The sequence below is a fragment of the Marmota marmota genome, unplaced genomic scaffold (assembly GCF_001458135.2).
Source record: "Marmota marmota marmota unplaced genomic scaffold, marMar, whole genome shotgun sequence".
NCBI lineage: Eukaryota > Metazoa > Chordata > Mammalia > Rodentia > Sciuridae > Marmota > Marmota marmota.
The window spans coordinates 16653484-16676693 of record NW_025999982.1 but is presented as its reverse complement, the minus strand read 5'-3'; the positions used below and the strand labels follow the sequence as shown (position 1 = coordinate 16676693).

At 33.0% G+C, this 23210-nt stretch overlaps 1 protein-coding gene and 1 long non-coding RNA gene across 2 annotated transcripts in view; both read left to right on the top strand.

Annotated features, from left to right (window-relative positions):
* The first annotated feature begins 825 nt into the window (after positions 1-825).
* Positions 826-23210, top strand: part of LOC107143660 (cysteine-rich secretory protein 2-like) — a 100216-nt gene continuing 77831 nt past the window's right edge. Inside the window, exons 1-5 of the mRNA XM_048805462.1 lie at positions 826-877; positions 8138-8211; positions 10932-11048; positions 11780-11867; positions 13419-13564. Of these exons, the coding sequence (XP_048661419.1) occupies positions 841-877; positions 8138-8211; positions 10932-11048; positions 11780-11867; positions 13419-13564 (462 nt within the window). The 5' untranslated portion in view covers positions 826-840. The remainder of the gene's footprint in view (positions 878-8137; positions 8212-10931; positions 11049-11779; positions 11868-13418; positions 13565-23210) is intronic.
* LOC125617482 lies at positions 14067-18859 on the top strand. The gene is made up of 3 exons (XR_007348510.1): positions 14067-16071; positions 16259-16347; positions 18760-18859. It is a non-coding gene; the product is annotated as an uncharacterized LOC125617482 (long non-coding RNA).

Below are 23210 nucleotides of genomic sequence, written 5' to 3'. Positions count from 1 at the left end.
ATTTAGCTTATAATGAAAGTGCTAATATTTGGCAAGCAAAATACCTTATGTAGCATGGTACACATAATAATTATAAAAATATAAATACAAAATTAGAGAAAAATTAGTAAGTGTGAATAAGAAGTTAAATATGTATTTTTCATTTTTTATCCACTTTGCATGAGAATTTCTACCTCTAGCTTAGTAGGTCAAACAACCTCTCATAAAAATTATATGTAATACCATAGTTCACCAGCATTAGGGGCAGGCTTGTCCAGACACAGAAGAAAAGATGCACGCAAAGTAGGAAACAATAACAATAAAATTCATACTACAAGAAAAGCAATTGAACATATCCCATCATATTTTCATCTTAAAGGTAATATTATTCCCATTCGCATATTTCAAAACTTAAGTCAAAAAATTATTTCCCCATATATATTGGTACAGAAATTTGACCCTGTTCATCAAACTATAAATCTTAAGCTCTTAACAATAAAGACTACTCTTATAAAGTAATCCTGAAAACTCTGTTACAATGAGAATAATTTGGTTAAGAATTTTTAAAGTATTAATTGACAAAAATGTGGATAAATTATAGCAACATATGCATTGAACTACAAATGCATATTAGTAAAAATTTATAGCAATTTATTTTTGATAGCAATGTGGAGAATCATCAAATAATGTCAAAATTTCAGTGAGACAAATAGCAATGAAATTTGAAACCACTTGTATGACAAATGCTCTTGCAGACCTTGTTGACCAAGATTTACTTGCACGACCAGACTTTGCCAAAGCAGGAAATAGGTGTAATATATATACAAGTCTGACTTCTCTCTCTCCACCTTGTTACAACAGATGAAACAAATATTTCATCCTGTTCTGAGAATCAACGGTAAGTGGTATTTCCTTTACTTCAGGATGAATATTTTATTATGCCAATTTATTAATAACTTGTTAGTGGCAAAATGATATAATTGATGCATTTATCTATTAATTTCAAAACTATGCTAATAAATTCTATTGAGTAATTATCACAATATACTTTTTAAGCTAAGAAGCTAACAAAAATAGCTCTATCACTTCAAATGTGAATTTTTAATGAATTTTTTCATTCTAAAATTTGTAAGATAATCCAATTTCTGCCTATGACTTTCAGGAGCAATTACATTAGAACTATTTAATAGAAAAAGAAAAACTATTATATGCCTGTGCATACTTCTGCATCAGTGACTTTTACTACTATGAACACATGTGGCTATGCATTAACGTAGACATTATTAGAATATATAACAATGAGAAGTCATCTTTGCTCATAGTTTTAAATTGGTAAAAACAGTTTATTAATGATCATCAACATAAAATATAATTTATCCATGAAATGTACTCAATTCAAAAAGAAAAAGATAAACTTTCAGAAGTTTTCCAATCAAAAGTTGAACTACTCTGGCTGTCACATTTATGCAGGTAATTTTAGTATTATGTCTATTGTGTATATTTTAAGAAGGCAGTTTCAACATAAAACTTTATACTTGTGACATAAGAAGTGATTTTGGAGAATATACCATAGAACTGCCAAAAGCCAACATGAGAGAAATAACACACCACTAGAGAGAACATTATTGCTTTTCTCCCTGTGGCTAAATGCTGTTCAGGAAGTTCTGGGAATGTTTACACTATTGCTAGAGAGGATCAGTGTTGCTTCTTCTGCTAGTTAAACCCAAAATCTAGAATGTCTGCCTGTGTGACTAAACTTCTGAAGGCGGATCAAAAGAAGTTAAATTGATGACAAGTTTCAAGCCCGGGAGCTGCTCTATAATGATGTGTGGGGAAATGAATCAGGGACCCTGAGTTAAGCTCAGACTTGCAAGAGGCAGAGGTAAATAGAGAAAAAAGTGTTGGAGTTTTCAAGTTGTGTAAATCAGGTACAGCTATGAATTCCAGTGATATCAAAACAAAACATGCATCTTATGAATTGGCAAGGTAGTTATTCATATTTAGAAGTTTTTTCAAGATTCTCACATGATGAAGTTTAACATTATTGCACACTTTTTTTTTTTTATTGCACACTTTGGATGTTGGCACAGACTATTTGCTGCCTCATAGACACATGATGACATGAAAGAAAGTGACCAGAGTCAGGATTAAATACTACATTTAAAGGTAGAAAACACTGTATCTGATACTTGTCTATTCTGTGACTAGTATGTCAGTATATCTATACCTATAATACACCCACTCCAAGCACATTTGCTGATGTTTTTAAAAACATCTTTTCCTGTCCTACACAATCCTTTAAAACTTCTCTATTATCCTCTTTGGGGAGTGAGGACTTTCAAACCAAAAAACCTGGATTTACCAGTCAGTTCTGCTACTTGACAGTTTATAGTATTTTATTATTACATCTCTGATCCTAGGATTTCCTATCTATAAATTAGGGTATTGGGTAACATTATCTACCACGCAGGTTTTTATTAGTTTGAAATGAAGCCCATATTGAGTGACACAGTGCCTGGCACAAAACATGCCATCACCACATCTCTGTTGCAATTATATTTGTTACTAACTTAGGACAAAGGGATATTTAAATTATTTTATCTATTTGTAAATATAATCCATATACATTTACCTTTATAGTAATGCTTAAATAAGATTTGGTTTATTTAGTTAGTTAGTTAGATGTGTTAAACATTTTCACCAATCTCACATGCTTGATAATCTTGTTCTTCCTCTAGAATTTTTAATGCTATTTTGTTAGGTCTATCACTTACATTTTCTCATCATCTCCACCAGTCAATATCATTTATCTGCTCCTATAATAACATTAAATTTTTTCAACAAAGGTTTGAAGTCCATCTTATTAAGCAATAAAGATCCCTCAATTAATTATCCTTTTTATTTTTCAGTACTGGGCATTGAACTCAGGGATGCTCTACCACTGAGGTACCTCCCCATGGTTTTCATTTCTTCTTTTGAGACAGGTTCTCACTAAATTGCCCAAGGTGTCCTAAATCTTGTGTCCTCCTGCTTCAGCCTCCCAAACTGCTAGTATAAAAGGCATGTGCAATGGTCCCCAGCTTTTCTTTTAAAAGATTACTTAGTTACTATAGACCAATCTGAATTTTTATTTCAATTAAAAAGAATTATAAAATTACCTTAAGATTGATAAATTTAGTATGTTAGCACATACCAATTAAGAGCATGAAAACAAGTTAATTTACCAAATCTTATGTTCTTTGCTAGAGTTTTAAAATTTTCTCCATAAAACAATTTTTAAAATCTTTGTTTCCTGGATAATTTATAGTTTTGTTACTATTATAAGTGGCTTTTAAAAATCTTATTTTTAGGTGAGTGCTGCTAACATATAGCAATGGTGTTTTGTAAGTCATTAGTGCCTCTTGCAAAGTAGTTGTATTCTCTAGATAGATGATCATGTTCTTTGAAAACAATTTAATTTCTCTTTCACAAGACTTACACATATCACACATTTTTTTCTTTTTAATTATTTTATCAGGATGTCTCAGTATTGTGTTAAATAATATCATTAGTCATTCTTTGCTACCAATATTAAATGCAAAGTGCCTAGAATTTTTCTAATAACCATTATATTTGCTACAGATATTTAAAATATTCTTGCTACCAAATTAATAGTCTCCTCTATTCTCCATCTTTTTAAAGCTATATGTATAGATTGAATTTGATAACATTTTGTCATATATTTTTAGTATATTAATGTAATAAATGTAATGTAATGAATTTCACCAATGAACTTACCAATATAGATTCATCTTTGCATACCTGTTATAACTGTACTTAATCATACTATTTTTAATGCATTTTTTAAATTGGTGAATTAATATTTTGTTTGCATTGCATTTATGAAATAGTTCTATACATCATTTAGTATAATTCTATGCATTCGGGCTGAGGATACAGCTTAGTTGGTAGAGTGCTTGTCTCACATGAACAAGGCCCTGGGTTCATTCCCCAGCAGCACACACACACACACACACACACACACACACAAACACACAGATCTATACATTAGACCATTAAGCATCACTGCAATGAAATACCTGAGCAGACTAACCTCAAACAAAGAGGCTTATTTACTTACTGTTTGGGAAGTTTAAGGGCATGGTGCCAGCATTGGCTCAGCTCTGGTGAGGGACCTCTTCTCTGTGTCCCACAGTGGTAGGATAGCAATGTTCAGAGCACATGCAGGAGCAAGCAGTCATGTTACCAAACAGGAAGCCAGAGTGGGGTGGGGACACTTTTAAAACAATCCTCCCAGAGAACTGTACAGGTAGAGCTGTACAGTAGTAGAGCTACTTCACCCCATCCGAAGGGGTGATCCCAAGTCAATTAAGGACCTCCTTCTAGGATCCACTTTTTAAAAGGTACCCACTACTTGCCCATAGTGTCCCTGATGGACTAAGCTCTCAACATAAGAATCATTGGAGGGCAGGCAACATCCAAACCACATCATCCTCATCTTTTATAAGAATTAATCCCTGGATCATTTAAATTTTCTGCCACTTTTTAACTTATTATGTCTACTTTCTCCAAATGTTCTTTCTTCCTAATGTGTATTCTGAAGAATGGCAACAAGTGGAAATATTCTGGGATTAATTCCTAAAATGGATTTAAATAAACCCAGTAAATAAAATAAGCCAATTTTCATAAATGAAATTCAAAGATCATTAAAAACACTGAACTCATGAATATGAAACATATATTAAAAATATCATGATTAAATAGAGTTATATTAGGACTAAAAGGATGATCCAAAATTAGAAAATTCACTGGTGAATTCATCAAATTAATAAAAGAATCAGATGAAAAAAATGTTTTATCATTAAGTTCCTACATAGAGTATTTAAAAAAAAAATAGAAGACAATAAATTAGAAAGAATTGATCATTTGGCAGAAATAGTAGAGTAAAAACTTATAGGAAATATGGCTTTTAAAAAAATCAAACAAACATAGGTTTTGGAAGAAAAAAAGGTAAAACTGTAATAGCAATTATATTACATATATCTTAATTTTTCTCAGTTCCTCTCACACAATGGATTTATGTTTCCCTCATGTTTTCTTGCTGACCTGATTCCAGACAAAGTGCTTGTTCCATTACTACCAATATTTGTAATGAATAAAAGTGAAGCCATGATAGTATTGAGATGTGAACAGGAGCTAAAAAATAATTTTCATTACAACTTCAGGCTTGCCCCTACCCTGAAATACACACTACCGTCCACTTCACATTCAACACACACCTAATCTGAGAAAATAATTCCTTTTCTTACTTAAGTGAGTGTTTCAAAACATGGTGATATTCCTAATATCAATCAATGCAAAGAAGCAGAAAAATGTGATAGTATAGTTGAATCACTTATTTTCCAGAAAGACATTTTTCCCGCATAGATTTTTAATTAGTAATACAGCATTGACACTTGAAATTGAAAACCTTTGAAATTCCTGGATTTGGCTTTTCTCACCTTATCAGGAGAAATCACTAATCTCTTTGGAAGCAGAAAAAGGTTGATAGAAAGGTATATAAAAGGAGAATGTAGCAAAACAACTGTTTTAAAGTGAGAAAATATAAAACAATCTAGAGTCTATTATGAGCAAACAGCGAAGGAAATGTAAAATTGCACTGCACACATTCAGAAAGTGTCTACATGCAAGAGAGAAGAGAAGCTTTTTGTCCTAATTCCTTCCCAAGTCTTCTTGCATGACTCTACCAAATGAATCTGCAAACAGTTCGTATTCCACTTACACTACTGTATGCAGCAGCCCTAGGGAAAGGGGATAGGTGGAGCTAAATGAGAAGAAGAAGAAGAAGAAGGAGAAGGAGAAGGAGAAGGAGAAGGAGAAGGAGAAGGAGAAGGAGAAGAAGAAGAAGAAGCATTTTTATGTTTGCCCCATTAGAAACGTTGATTCCCAAACCCACAAATTGTCTAGATTCTTACCCATCTCTCACCAGACATGGGTCAGCATCAGAGAAAATAAACCATTACTCTTCATTTTTGCACACATAATAAAATATATCCAGTTCACACTGTGAGGTACAACTATACATGAACATCAGGCTCTCTTAATGGTATGCTAGAAAATGGAGGGCAGGAATGTGTCTTATTTATTTGATTATGTATAGCAATGCCTTATATGCTAAAGTGCACAAAACATGGTCAATATTTGTTAAAGAATAACATTGAATTGTCTTTGATTTTAAAAAAGGAGGAAGAAGAAAAGATGCATTTTTTTTTGCTCTCAAAATCTATAGGAGGCTTACTTGAGGCTGCTGTCAGAGGGGTATGCATGTATAAAGGCTAATAGCGAGTCCTCTGGAGATATTAAAACTCTGCAGTACCCCTGAGCAGGTACAGAATAAAAAATTCTGAGCCACAAGCATTGAAGATGGCATTTTAACCTTTACAATCTCACAATAGTTATAGAAAAAAGCCAGATGAACATTAAAAAATTAGATAAATAAAATGGTGCACATCAATATGAAAACATGATTTAATCAAAAGTGTACTGTACAGACTTTAAATGATCTTATCCAGGGAGAAGATCAGTACTTTTTGAGTTCACTTATGATTTTTTTGCAGGGAGAAGGACTTAGAAATGCTCTTGAAGGATGTAGTTTCTGTCAGGATTAAAGATTAACTTGATCAAAGTTATGAGAGGCACATGATCAAAGGATAATGAAAATATAAGTAAGCAAAGTGTCCTCAGTAGAATTATGGGGAAAAAAAGATTGTTTAAAGAGTTATGTCACAGATTGGAATCAATTATTAAGGAAGGGTGGAGAAGGAAGCCAGATTAGACAGAAGTAGAAGTGGAGATTTGGCATGGTGTGGCTTCAGTATTTCTGAGGCTACAAAAGCTTTTAGAGTTGTCTCCAGTTGAATGAAGAGGTCAAAACATTTTACCTCAACACACACAGAGTGTTCACAGGGAGGGTCAGAAGCCTGTCTTTATCTCATGTAGTCCCTGGAGGCCTGGCAACAGAGGGGTTCCTTGATGGCTGAGGGAGCAAGTATACCACACGGTAAGAAAATACTAGTGAAAATGCTAATACCTGTAGCATGTGATGATTTCTATTTTTTTTCAAAATGCTTTCATATTAATGTATGTACTCAAACTTCACAAAGTCCCTATGAAGTGACCCTATGTCACCAATATTCTAACTTTGAATTCCACAAAGCTAGTTACAGATAAGGTAAGCATCATCAACACCCACAAATTCCCCAGATTCTTAACACTGAACCCTTTCCTTTATTACTGTACCAGGTACAAACACTTATGTTCCATCAGTATGGCCTCAGGTATCTCTGACACATTAAGAAGTCTCCTTGTGATATTAATCTTTTGTGTCAGCTTCACACAAAATAATTTTTCTCCATGGTCTTCCTTTACTGCCTTCATGATTATCAACTTGTTCTCCTAACTCTTCTTCTGCTTTTCTTAAAACTGCAGAATAAATAAGTCAACATTTTCATACTGCTATTACTGAAATTTTAATGGTGCATAAGTCCTTAAATTTCCTCAACCTTCTATAGAGAATAGATAAAAGAGTGACACTGAGAAAAAAGGATATGTGTCCTTCGTATTTATAGATGTGCTTCAGGAGCTTCAATTTAGCACTTCCAATTGTTCTATATGACCCCATTCTGGAGAGCTTCTGCAGCTGAATTCTCTTTCATTCTACTGTTAGGAAATGGCACATGCTAATTTCTAAATTGGAAAAAAAATATCAATTTACAAAAAGGATGGCAAGTAACCATCAAGGGCTAATAGCAGTAGTATACCTCTAACAGGAATACTTAGGAACTATTACTAGCTCTGGTCAACTTAAAGAAGCCATTCCTGGAGTCCAAAGTCAGTAACTTCACAGGTCAGTGTGGCATTAGCATCATTAGGTGTGCTTGAGGGGCTTCACTTCAGTACTTCCCTTGTTCTTTCCAATCCTACTGGAAGATGAGCTTCAACAGCACAATCACACTATCATTCTACTGCTGCATGTGGCACATCCCATGTTCCCCTATTGATCAATCTAGGATAAGCAGCTCATTACTCCCTGCACCTGTGTTACAGTGTACTGAGCATCTTAATGCAGGTCTTTGTTCCTTGTGTTCTGTTCTTCCAGTGATGACATCATATTCAGTGCTGCTGTTCCTGGCTGCCATGCTGCATTCATTCTTTCCTGCATATGGAAATGAGGTATGGCTAAGGTGGCTTATCTTTTCAGAACAATTCAGGCAACCAGGAGGAAACACCAGGTCCTGGATCCATCTCCAAAAGTGAACAGGGCTACCAGGTCTAAAACATGGCAAAGTGTTCACTGGTAGCTCAGGCTAGTTAACACACCCAAGCTACATGAGTGTATAGTGCACTGGATATACATTTCCTCTGAATCAATATGGGCATAAACTTAAAATATACAACAAAAAATTCAAAGTGGAAAAAAAAGAGAGAAATATGTTTAATACTTATGAAAATGAAATTGAATATTGGATATATTATATAGTATCTATTATTGTTAATTACGCCTATTTTCTTTCTTTTTTAAATTGACCACCAAAAAATTAAAATTGCATGTGCCTGAACCCTGTGTCTAGCAGGACAACCCATGTCTATGTGTTTAAACTAATAAATTCCTCCTATTCCAAGAAGTGTGCTTGTTAAATCCAATTCAGTGTCACCCCCACAGAAAATGAATAATATATGTACATAATCTCAAATTAGCATGACTTCATCACATACATCACTATATTTAATTTTGACAGATAACTGTGCTAGAACAATCATACTTGTTTTTTAAGCCTTAAAAAATTACTATAGGTCTTAGGTGGACTTTTTCCTATACTCTTATAACATATATGATTAGAAACCAAATACTTTATTTATAACATGATACTTTTCTTAAATTACCCCAGGAACAGGGCCAATCATCATGATTTTTGATGGGGTGTGTCTTTCCCAGAGAATATGTTTAATTTTCTCACCAGAAAAACTCCTGGATGTTAGATTTGACCATTGCTGTTTGTTCTCACACAGCTCTTGGCTTTTTGCCCACAAGTCAAGCTAGGATTCCCTAGGACTACAACTCAGTTCAAACCTCATTTGACACACAATAATAATAGTAATTGTGTTAACACAATCAAACTATTAATCTGGAGACTTTTTTCTCATTATTGAGGGTTTCATACAAGTAATTTCCTGTCTTTGCAATTTATTTTCTATAAAGATTATATTGTATGACTTTTCCAATGACCTGTTACCTCTCTGGTCTGTTTCCTGTTCATCACGTGTAAAGTTTTAAAAAGGGGAATGACAGAGAGATCCAGAAACATCTTTTGTATAGTCTTTTAGATCTTGAACACATACAATTCATCCTGCCTTCTTCAATATGTCACAAAATTCCTCCTGTCATTTTTGTTATGTGGTATTATAATGATTTACTTATGCCATATTGCTTATGGAATCTAAACATTTTAAATTAGATACTAATTTTCAATTTTATACTGTGCACTTTTAATATTTCTAATCAGGTACTAAAAGGTTTATTCATATTTAAATAGAAAACCAAATATGTATCTTCATCAGTAGAATTTTTATCTATAAAGCAAGATGGTGTAAGAAGTAAAAAGTCATTACTTCTTTCTAAGAAACCCACATTTTTGTGTTTTAAAATGAAACTACATTAATCAGGTTTTTGAGGTCAACAGGAAATATCTAGGGGTGTTACTTTCTGCTTTGATAAAACACAGAAATTGGCCACTTTGCATTCAGTTGTCAAACTGATGAATTTTGTTGTGGAGTCCTTAAACTATTGCTGTAGGACATTGGGCATTCTTTCCACTTTAGTCAGTAGCTGTGCTGAGATCTATTTGAACAAAGCATCACAATGGCAATGGTCCCTGTTCTTAGGAACATTAAAGCAGGAGGGAGTAATGAACATACTATTAGATAACAGCAATAAAATGCGGTTACATCTATGAGAACAGAATTTGGAGAGTCTTGAGGGTACTCAGTATGGAGGGCTGGAGGATAACTGATCCCAAGGAATAATATGAAATCTAAAGCATTCCTGCCACTTTAGACTTATATTTGAAATTCCTGCTCATTCCTATAAGATAGCATGTTGTTGTGTAAATTTGGATCAGCAAATCACTTTTATCTCTTGTGCCAACAATTCACACAACCTCATTCTACTTTCCAGACCCACACATATACAAAAATAAATAAATAAACTCAAATATCAGCATGGGAATTAATATCTTCTCAGTTACATTTCTGGTAATAAAAAGATAGTCATCTATAGTCCATTAATTGAATGACTTCATTCCCTTCAAATTGCCTTGGACATTTTTTTAAAATATGGTAAAATCATCTTTTGAGTGATCCTACAAAATTTGCTACATAATACATAAGTTCTTTTACTACATATGGAGCACTACATATGCACTTGGTCTATGCCTAAATATTTCTCATCTAGACACCTGACACTCTGTCAGGTGAATGTTACTCCTAAAGTCTACAATAAATCATGTTTGTCCACACTTAACATTTCCTTGCTGCAGCCTAATGGAGTGTTAATGTCTTCATGGTTTCTACCATGTACTTAATAATACCACTCATATAGTCAGAGAAAAGGAAACTTTTTCTTAAAACCAAAACTGGCATTTGTGGCCTCAGTGAATTTTTTAATTTGTCATGCCATAAATTACATCCCCATTCTCTAAACTTCAATGGTCTACTTTTCCATTTAAAAGTCATAGCTTTGGCTTAGTTTCATTGGCAATGCTTAACAACTAAAGTTGGTTTGAAATAAACACTTTTAAAAATGATTCTTAATCTCTTAAAAAATTAAAGATTTATTAATTATTACATGGAATTTTCAAGTATGCTAAAATAATTCTAATTGTGTTTCCCTTTAGAATCAAGATTTGAATGCTCTATCAACCACTCGAAAGGAAGTTCAAAGTGAGATTGTAAATAAGCACAATGAACTAAGAAAAGCAGTATCTCCCACTGCCAGCAACATGCTAAAGATGGTAAGAGGTGGTAATTTAAGGAAGGTAGCTGGAGGCACTCTGAGCTGTGTAAGAGCAGACATTTGGTAGGTGGCATCACATAACATTGTGGCTTAGGACTCATTTGTCATTTCATTTGAGTTGTGTTATGTTCAAGGCAGAATTTCTTCATTTCCTTTTATAATGATTAAATAACTTGTCAGCTTTTTGGAGCAATTTAAGTTATGGTAAGAGAAGTGAAACCAAATCCTTAGGTATCCAATGAAAGGCCACTGTTCTGCTGACTCTCCTCTAACCCTTAATAATACAGGAGGATCAAGAAGACTTCTTTTAGGATCAGATCAATGAAACAGTCTACTTTTCTGGCCCCAGCATCAAAGGCCATATGTCTCCCTAAATTAATCAATAGGAACAAAACAAAAATAACGGAAGGAATTAGGATGAAGTATGCCAGCTCATTTCTATTGTAAAAAATATTTTCAATATTTAACATGATTAACATGACTTAGGTGTGCCTGCTGTGCCATCATGTATAAACCAATACCTGTCTTAGAATGTTCAATTACTTAGGGTAGACACAATATGTACATTTCTTTGGAGCAAAAAAAAAAAAAAACAAATAATTTTTTTTTTCAAATTCCTCTATGGAAATTGTATAATGATAAAAGACCAACATATCCATTTGACTGCAAAGATTAGGCACCTTTGAGATTGGAGCCATTAAGTGCACATCTTTCCTTTCCTTCTTTTAGAAATGGAGCAATGAAGCTGCAGCCAATGCCCAAAAGTGGGCCAACCAGTGCAGTTACAGACACAGTGCCCCAGATGCCCGAAGAACCAGTATGTACATTAATAAATATATGTTGGACAAATGGACAATTAAAATAACAAGGGACCATTTTATGATGTTTTGTTAGAAAACTTTAAAAATAATACTGTGCCTTTGTCTCTATAGTAGAGAAAACACTGAGATCACTGCCATGTACTAATTGTTTGTATTTCATAAATACTCACACAGTATCATCTTTGAACTTATAAACCAGCTCAGGAGTCAAGCAGGTCATGGACCACCTTTATTCATTTGAATAAGAAAACCAACTGCTTGGAGTAAAATGATTAATAATTAGTGTCATACCCCAAATTATAATTTCTAAATTCTAACCCAGTATTTCTTTAATAAAAAAGTAGCCTCTTTGTGTCTTAATAATAATTTTTAAGTTTATAACATATATTAAATTTGATCAAATTATTTCTGTTTTACTTTAAAAATATTTAATATATCAGTTACACTTATTTCCTTTTAAAAATGTGATGACAAAAAGTCTGTATATTCTGGGTGCCCACCAAGCATATTTTCTAAGACTAATAACCTACAAGACATGACTTTTACATCAAGGAGCGTGAAACAATGACATAAAATATCACATAAATGAACTATGAGATACCATTTTTTTTAATTATCAAAAAGACCTACATAAATCAAGCTCAACTGGAAAATAGATATCTCACAAGTTTTAAGATAGGATCTCATTACTATTTGTATTACTGATAATACAATTTAAAAATCATGAAGAAGCATGATTATATTCAGTACAAGATTGAAAGAATTGGCCTAAAAGATGCCAATCTTCTGTAAAAATCTTCTTTCTGTCCCTTTTAAAGAAGCTATCAAAGAGTGGTTTACATTCTCTTTAAGCAGTATAGAGACATTACATTTCAACATCCAAAATTAAACTTTTGCAGAACTTAAAAATACTGAGATATTTTTTAAAAATTGAGATTTTTTGGGCTGCAAGACACTTTTTCCTAATTCTAGGAGGAGAGTTTAGCCTATGATATTCTGATTGGCTGATTAAAGGGAAAATACCCAAGTGACTTTAAAAATACTGTCCGTTGCTTCATGCTTAGGGTACTGAAAGATTGCCTGTAAGATTTCTTTCAAAGTGTACACAAAATAATGATCCTTAACAGTTATTCACATTTTTATATATGAAAATCTCTAGCGAGTGTGGGCTAGAGCAGGAAAGAAATTGCAGGAGTTGGTGTCTGCATTCAGGATGATTACCACAGTAATCTGAACCCGCATGTGGCAAACACCTTGACGAAGTGACTGTATAAATGAGTGAGTCCAGGGAGAGCAGATAGTAAAGGAAGCCTTCTCCATCTGCCTCAAGCTTTGCATGTGTGGCCAGCATACATGTGTTGGGCACATCTGGCTAACATACAGCCATAGGTGCTAAGGACCCGAGACACCCTCCTTATGTGTCATCCAGGCGTCAGTGACTTTGGGCACCGTGTTTGAAGCATATGGACTCTGTGTCTGTGTGAGAGCTTCTATATGCACATTGCATACTTTATTACTTCCCTCACGAAAGATTTGTTCTTTTATAGACATAAGCTGTGGTGAGAATCTCTTTATGTCAGACTATCTTCCTTCATGGTCAGAAGCAATCCAAGTCTGGTATGATGAGCACCATGATTTTATCTATAATGTAGGGAGAAAGACACCTTCTGCAGTAGTTGGACATTATACTCAGGTAAGAAAAGAACTGGAACACCTGCTGCTCTACATACCCTAGAAGTAAAGACTCTCCAAATGTGACCGATTCGAATATTGAACTTGAGGGAAGGCCTTAAATAGATATAGAATTGTCTGGACCTTTGTTGAGTATCTGGGCTGTCATTTTTCAATAGCTCACAGGCTTTTGGTAAAAATTAAAAATTCTCTGTATTTTATAATATTACTCTAAATGGATAAAGGAGAGTAAATGGACATGAAAATGTAATAATTTTAAAATGCTTTAATTTGATTCCATAAATTAAATATATCCATAAGGCATATGTAAACAAAGTAGCATTCTTTTCTGGTTTGTAATTCTTCCTATTTTATATTTTCTTCTTCTCTAATGTACTCCTATTTTCACTTATTTATATGTAGGTGGTTTGGTACTCATCTTTCCATGTTGGATGTGGAGTTGCCCTCTGTACTAATCAAAATTTAAAATACTTCCTGGTTTGCCAGTATTGTCCCGCGTAAGTGTACATTTTAGGATGTTTTGCTATTAATATCAAATAATACCAAATGCACATTAATGTTTCGATTATAAAAATAATAATGAACTAAAAAGTTACTCAAGAAAAGGGGAAGGAAATGAATTTTAGAGGACTTTCTAAAGTTGAGACATACATAACCAAATTCTCAGAAAGACCAAATTCCCAATTCCTAGATTTCTGAAGCTCGGTCCTAATGCTTACGATTTGGTTTCCCTCTCCAGTGCCATTCCCCAGACTTAGTGTTACATTGTGAATATACGTGTAGTTATGAATGATGTACAGTTTTCTGGATTTGTACTAACATATCTTACTAAGTTCACACACTAGAAAGTGAAAGCTTGATGTCAGATCAGGGGTAGAGGTGAGAACAAATGAGGCATGATGTATTTCACTGATTTAGTTATTCCAGTTCTTTCTTCTCAATGTTGTTACTCCTGCTTATCTAAAACCCTTGTGTTATTTCATTCAGAAATGGTCAATTCTTGAGCTTCAAAGTCTTTTAAGAGAGTCTTAATATTTTTCAAATTGTGAGGAAGATAACACCTTAAGCCTTTGCCTCTCATAATTTGTGTCAAAAACCACTGTAGGAACAATTGATCATGATCTTAATTTATAGAAAGAAACCAACCCTTTCTTAAAGAAATATGTTTGAATGTTCCCAAAATTTAAAAATTTAATCCTGTGAGTATAATGAACATATATCCACAATCTGTCAGTTTTAATTTCTTTTTTTTAAAAAAAAAAAGTATTTATTTTTTAGTTGTAGTTGGACACAATATCTTTATTTATTTATTTATTTTTATGTGATGCTGAGGATTGAACCCAGGGCCTCGCCCATGCTAGGCAAGTGCTCTACCACTAAGCCACAATCCTAGTCCCTTAATTTATTTTTAATACATATATATTTTTTTACACTGGAGGTAGAATGTGTTTTCAACCAAGCTCCCAACATGATTCATTTTGAAGTTCTAGATAACTCAGGTGACGTGGTATTCCAGTTTGAAAAGACACTATTCAGTAAGGTCCTATTGGTGTTAGGTTGAGAGTACTGAAAGACCCTAGGAGAAAGCATCAAATGCCTTGGCCAAGAGGAGATATTGAGAGCCAGACACCTGAAATAAGAGTTATTGAATAATAAATGGAGGCAAGGGGGAGAATATCCTGAACACTTATGTCATTTTACAAGTGCTTACATCCACGTAGCTATACTCTCTGTGCAGAGGCTGAGAGAGCTTCATTGTCTTGGCCCTTGTCCCTCTTGATAAGCTGGGACAGCTTGATAAGCTGTAATCAGTTTAAGTAATTTTCACATGTTAATGACCAAGAGGATAAAATTCATAATAAGCTACAGGATAGTTATTGTAAGACTGAGATTGTCACCCTTAATCTTTTTTTTTAATAGATATATTTTTAGTGTGGATTAACCTTTATTATTTATTTATTTGTTTATATGTGGTACTGAGACTCAAACACAGTCCTTCACATATACTAGGCAAGCACTCTACCACTGAGCCACAACCACAGCCCATCACATTCCCATTTTTGATAAACATAAAAATTTCACATCACACACATGCTACTTATAGACATTCCCAAATCTTCCTAAACCCTATTCCCTTTCTCAAACATACACCAAAAATTATTTGAAAATCAACAACCCCTCCTGGAATCCAAAAACTACATTGAAGCTTTACTTACCCTGTTTTATATTATAGAAATTATGACATTGTTTCATTTTTAATTGCAAAATACATTTAAGTGGTATTTTTCATACTGTACCCCTTTGAACTACATAATCTTCTTTTTCTCTAGGGAATATGTTTTACCCCTAGCCAGCACCTTGTTGTACTTCATCTTAACAATTCAACCATGTCTGTTGGAAAATGAAGAGAGTATTTCCACAATGAAATGCACTCTCAACACTTTAGACTAGTTATTCTATTTCAGTGTCTCAGGTTCTGAATTTACAGTCAAGGAGATTAGTGAAATGGTGAGTTATTCCCTTACTTTGCATTGTTATCTGAACACACTTAGGTAATGACAGTTTGCATTGGTTATTTAACATAAGTAAAAACATTTAATAAATATCTATGTATATTTGGTGATGAACATTAATCTCAGAGTATAAACTAAACAGAAATTTTTTTAAATGACATTTTTTTCATTTAAAATTGCAGTGGCAATTATCTTAGTAGAATAAATACCCCTTATGACAAAGGAGCACCTTGTGGCAGTTGTCCTGGACATTGTGAAGATGGACTATGCAGTAAGTTCAAAGTGATTACCTTGTTAGTATAGTAAAAGAGCACGGCGTTTTATTTTTAAAGAATTTAGAACTCTGAATGTAATCAGTTTAAGTGATACCTTCATGCAAACCAATAACATAAGAGTATTTTTAAGTACAAATTTTTCACGCTTCTATATCTAAGCATTATTTGAAATGAAAACCCTATTATCATATATAATCTAAAGAATTATCCACAATTTATGTGTATTTATGACTATACTTAGCTTGTTATATATTGGCATCTTTGAAAATGTTTCCATGGGAATAATTCATCCTTGTATCAAGATTAGTGTCATTAGCTAGGAGCAGGGGCCTGCAATCCAAGAGATTCAGAAGGCTGAGGCAGGAGGATCACAAGTTCAATGCCCTAAGCAACTTCATGGGCCCTGTCTCAAAATAAAAATAAAGACTGGGGAATGTAGCTCAATTGCAACCCTGGGTTCAGTCTTCAGAACCAAAAAATAAAAAGAAAAGGGAAAAGACTAATGTCAATGTCATTATATCAAAGCTGGCATTTTTAAAAGGGAAAACAGATACATATTGAAGGGTTTTAAATGATACAATATGACTCAGTCCAGAGAAGCAAAACAAAAATAGCAATTTTTATATGCCAATAAATTTATCACAATTCCCTAATTCATCCATAATGTTCTTAGAATTGTTACATTTAATTTAAAATAACTTACACCTTCTTTCGTTATTAATGTGTGTACATTTTTAAAAGTTAAAATCAAATCCATATATGGTATTATTTCAAATGGTTTAGAAAAGAGAGAGTAAAATAAATATCATATATTACCTAATATTCAGTATTATTAATGGAATTACAAAGAGTAAGGATTTGGGTTTGTAAAATTATTTGTGTTAGTAAAATTATTATGAACAATGCATGTGACCAATTCACTAAGATTTTTTACCTTTCAAACTACATTCATCTGAGTAAATTATAACAATCCTTTCTGAATGAATTTTGAAACTATTCTTCAGCATTTTGATGATGTCAAACCTCTAACTAAAGGAAATAAAATCCAAGTGTCCATGCCTCGCTAAGGAAATTTGAGCCTGTCCATCAGTAATGAGTATCTACCTGAAAGATTTTACACAGAAGTGTTATGATCAGGAGTGTGTTTTATAAAGAGTTCCCGGAGGTAGTATGAAGAAATAATAGAATAAAAGCTAGCTATGAGACAGTTGATAAATATGGACTCACAAACAAATGTAAATCTTTACTGTATTAGTGCCAAAGGAATGAAAAGTAGTAAGCAGCTGAGAGAGAGAGAGAGAGAGAGAGAGAGAGAGAGAGAGAAGAATAGTTAGTAATTGTTGGTTGTGCTTATTAAATGCTGATAAAAAAATAAAGAGAGTGCTGGCTATGGTGGTGCATGCCTGTAGTCTCAGTTGCTTGGGAGACTTAAGCAGAAGGGTCACTTGAATGAATGAATTTGAGACCAGTCTAAATGACATTGGTAAAACCCTTTCTCAAAAATCTAAAACAAAAAGTAAAAAGAAACAAGATCCTGTTATTTCCTAGTTCCTGTTTTGAATTATTCAGTTGTTAGAACTGCCATTTCTCTGAAACTGGGTCAATAGAAGGTTATGGGCTCCTGGATATCAACAAAATGTAAAGATTATAGATAGGATGATGAATATAATTTGAGATTTGTTCAATTTTTGTCCACTGAGGGGTGTTAGAAAATAGAAATGTTCGATACTCTATATCTTTATCTTTCTACAAAATTACTCCTGTGAGAAAGACTAGTGACATTAGAGTCTAGGTTAACTGTGTCCATAAAATTTCTACAATAATGAAAATATTCAGGATTTTCACTATGCTCTAAGGTAGCCCCCTTTTAGATTTCAATGACTATTGAGCACTTGGTATAAAACTGGTGTTGCCATGGTTCTGAAATATTACTTTTAATTAAATGTAAGATTGAACTAGCATATGTCTAGTGCTATCATTTTGGATAACGCAATTCTAGACAGATTCACTTATGTGAATTTTATTCTATTTTTTTTAATTTGGAATATATTTTATTTTTTCCACAATTTTTATTGGTGCACTATAGTTGTACATGTGGTGGATTTGTTGCACATTCACACATGCTTTCAATATAACAATATAATTTGACCAATACCACTCACTAGCACTTCCTACTGTACATTTTTAAAATAGAAAGCCCAGTTTATCTTAGAAACATTTTTAAATCCTCAAATTGAACAAAAAATAAAGCAAAGTTTGTTCTTCTCAAGATTGAGACAATCATCAAAGTGTAATGAGATCAACTTGGTAGCTCACTTCCCTTCTCCAAATTCACATTGAATTTACTGTGTGTGTTGCTGCTATGGAGGAAAACGATAATAAGGTTTTTAATTTTTTTTAAATTTCAGCCAATGGTTGTGATTATGAAGATGGCTATGCTAACTGTCAAGATCTGAAAAATGCACTAACCTGTAAAAATCCAATAATCAAGAATAGTTGCAAAGCCACCTGCAATTGTGAAAACAAAATTTATTAAATAATAAGTACCCATGAGCAGTGGTAGGTAAAGAAAGTCCAAATCATCTGTTGATATTTGATGTGAACTACCAGGAAAATTATGGGCAGGTTAGCTGCAAATTTTATTCCAAGCAGTGAAGAATCATTTTCATCTAGATCTGCTTCTTATTTTACAGAAATCTTTTCTATGCAGATGATTAAAAAGAAAATACATGATAGCAACTTTCGATTTTGATATATGAAATTTTTTAATTTAAATTTAGTCAAGTTGAGGATTCTAAAAGTTATATTTTCCTATGACTAAAGTTGCTAAAAATCTGGATTAAAATTGAGAATTATGTTCCCAGAACACAATATACTCAAAAAACAGAATGTGATTGTCATTGTCACATGAATCCTGGGCTATAGTCATTCTTTCTTGTTCCACCTGAGTAACTCTAAAGTGTCCATGTATACTGTCTTTAATTCCTTCTCATTTATTCTTCTTCACACTCATCTGGATCTCAGTCTCATAATTAAATTAAAAGTGATATTCTTAGTTAACTGGTGTTCATTTTGCCAAAATCAATGAAGACTTTTGATTCTTCTTTTGCAAAAATTTTACAGTAGACTGTGTCACACTTTCCTTTATAAACCTCTCTTCCCTTAGACAAATCTTCCTTAAAAAATAATTCAAAATCATTTAAGCATTCAATCTCCCCTCAAGAAGTTAGAACTCAGTCCCATCCCTTTTTGAATCTTCTCTGAATTCATTGACTTACTTTCTAAGAATAAACAATGGAAAGGAAATAATATTCACTTTACAATGGATAAATCTGACAAATGTCATCCTACTCAAGTAATTTGAATTCAAAACTCTTTTATTGATGTTTGAAATAAAGTACTCTTCCTTGAAACACTTCCAAAATACAACTTTTAGAACAGAAAATTTTTATTCAGGATAACTATTTCAACAATTTGGACTATTAACAGGAAACAAAATGAAAGTTAATCTTATCAGCATGCTAATCCTTTCTAAGAATTGGTTTGAATTTATGATTATTTGTTTTTTTAATAATGTAATATTATAATACTTATGTCTTATTAATAACATTGTAATAACATTAAATTTCTTATCCCTCACCACATGTATTTGTTGTATTTATCCCATATCTCAATTAACAACCAGTAACAGAAATCTGTGGGTATAAAGTATGGAAATATCCCAAAGAAATTGCTTATTCATAATTTGGATAACAATCCTTAATTTTGGACATATTAACATAAGTTCTTTGTATTTTCTAAAGTAATAGATTATGAAAACAAAATATGAAGACAGTAAATTTTATCTGAAATTTGTATAATGGCTCTATATTAGAAGGAAAGAGGAGCTGATGAAGAGAAAAATATAAAAACACGCAAAAATGTATACTTCAAAATATATGCATTGCCTATTCTATATATAATATTACTGTGTGGATTATTTAGCTGTTTACCAACTAATGATTCACTGTGGAAAAATTATATAGCAATGCACTATCCCTAGTTTACATTTCCTGGCCATTTTTTAGAATGCAACTTAGTATTTTGCCGCTGTTATCAATAGGGAGATCCAGCAATTCATAATTAAAAACACTATGATTAACTCACAAAAATCAATGACTATAATGACCTATGTAACTACATTATTGGTCATTTCATCACACCAAATTCTTCCTAGTGTTATAAAATGTATGTATATTTTGGGGGGGAACCAGGGATTGAACTCAGTGGCACTCAGCCACTGAGCCATGTCCCCAACCCTATTTTTGTGTTTTATTTAGAAACAGGGTCTCACTGAGTTGGTTAGTGCCTCACTATTGCTGAGACTGGCTTTGAACTCACTATCCTCCTGTCTTAGCCTCCCAGATGCTGGGAGTACAGACTCATACTGCCTCGATAGTAAAATGTATATTTGACATTCATTATCACATTAGCATTTTTTCTTACTGCTGCCATTTCCCATAGACATCACCAATATTCAGTGTTAATATTTTTTTCAATTTTAGCCATTCTTATCTAATATAATTTCATCTCAATGTAATTTTAGTTTTCATTCTCTAGATATTATTGAGACTGAGCAGTTTTTCATGTACTGTCTTATATCTTCTTTGTATAATGTCTAAGCCAATTTTTTGCTCCTTTAAGATATTAAGCCTAAAAATTGTGGTGTGTATTAGGATTCTCTAGAGGTACAAAACTAAGGCAGTGTATATATAATTATGAAAGGTTATTTATTAGATTGGGTAACATAATCAGAAGCTGTATACTCCCAGCATGTCTGCAAGCTGAAGAGCTAAGGGAACAAGTAGCTACTCAGTTTAGGAAGCTGGAAGTCTCTGGATGACCTAACAGAAGTCTGAGGCTAACGGCTTGGAGAGATACTGGTGTAAGACTAGGCTCAAATGCTTCCAAAATTGGCGTATGACATTTATAAGAAATGGCAGAAACAAGAAAAAAATGTACCCACACAAGGTAAATCAAGGTTTCACAAACTGATAAGTTTTCTTCTTCTTCCACTTTTTGTCCCTTCAGGCCCGCAGCCAATTGTCTTCTGCCACACACATTCAGGTCAGGTGTTTTCCCGTCAGTTTACTGCTCCACATGCCAATCATCTCTAGAAACATGCTCACAGACATACCTAAAAGGGTGCATTATCAATATTATGAGTCTGTCAATTCAGTCAGTAGCTAAAATTAACTGTTACACAATATTTATCATTTAAGTGCTAAATGCATATATTTACCAAATAGCACTCTGTCATCATATTCATGTTTTATTAATTCTTTATCCCTGTGTATAACTTGTTTACATGTTTCTTGATGGTATCCTTTGATTAAAAATATTTTATTTTAATGAAGTTAATTTTTCCATTTTTATTTTATGAACACTACTTGAGGTGGCCTGTCCAATAAAATTTGCTTACTTTCAAAACAAATATATTCTACATTTTCTTCTGCATGATTTGCGAATTTCTATAGATTTATGATCCATCTTATATTATTTATTATTTGTTTATTTACTTATTTATTTACTTATTTTGTGGGGCTAGGGATTGAACCCAGGGTCTTGAGCATGGGAGGCAAGCATTCTACCAACTGAGCTATAACTCCAGCCCTTATGATCCATCTTAAGACAAAGTTTTTAATATAAGATTCAATTTTTTTTCCAATGTGGATATCCAGCTTTCCCAGCCTCATTTGTCAAAAATAATTTTCTTTCCTCATTGGGTCATTTCAACACCATCTTAGGAAATCAGATGAGTGTCTAAGTGGGTCTCTGTTTCTGACTTCATTATATTTCTTTTTTTTTAAGAGAAAGAGAATTTCAATATTTATTTTTTCAGTTTTTGGCAGACACAACATCTTTGTTTGTATGTGGTGCTAAGGATTGAACCCTGGCCGCACACATGCCAGGCGAGCGTGCTACCACTTGAGCCACATCCCCAGCCCAATTATATTTCATTGATCTATGTGCTGTTCCTTGTATCTTCTCTTAATTACTGTAGCTTGAAGTTCTCAAAATCAATAGTATAAGATATCCAAATTTTCTTCTTTTGAAAGATTACTGTGGATATTTTAGGCCCTTTATATCTCTATATAATTTCTAGAATTAGCTTGTTAGATTTTACGTACAAATTCATATATTTAAGTTTAATCAAAAAGATAACACATCATAATCAAATAGATTTTATTCCAGGCATGCAAGGTTGGTTCTACATATGCAAATAAATAATGTAATTCACTACTTAAACAGAATTATTTCACAAATTATATGATCCTATCAATAGATGTGAAAAGGACTGTGAGAAATTCAACACTCATTCATACTTAAAACATTGAAAAAACTAGGGATCAAAGAGACTTACCTCAATATTTTAAAGGCCATTGTTTACAAAAAAAAAAAAAAAAGCCAATATACTAAATGGAGAAAATCCAAAATCATTTCCTTTAAAATCAGAAAAAAGACAAGGTTATCAACTCTTCCCACTCTAATTCAATACAGTCCAAGAAACATTAACACAGCAATCAGGAAAGTAAAGTAAATAAAAGGGATACAAATAGGAAAAGAAGAAGTCAAACTATCTCTGTTTGCCAATGACCTGATTCTATATTTAAAAAATCTTCCCCACACCCAACAACAACAAAAGTCCACTGGAAGTCTCATAGAGCTTATAAATGAGTTCAGCAAAGTAGTAGGTGTAAGATCAATTCCCATAATGAATTGCTTTCCTACACTCCAATAGTGATTCACCAAGGAAGAAATCAGGAAAACCATCCCATTCACAATAGTCTCAAAAACAAAAACAAACAAACCCCAAACA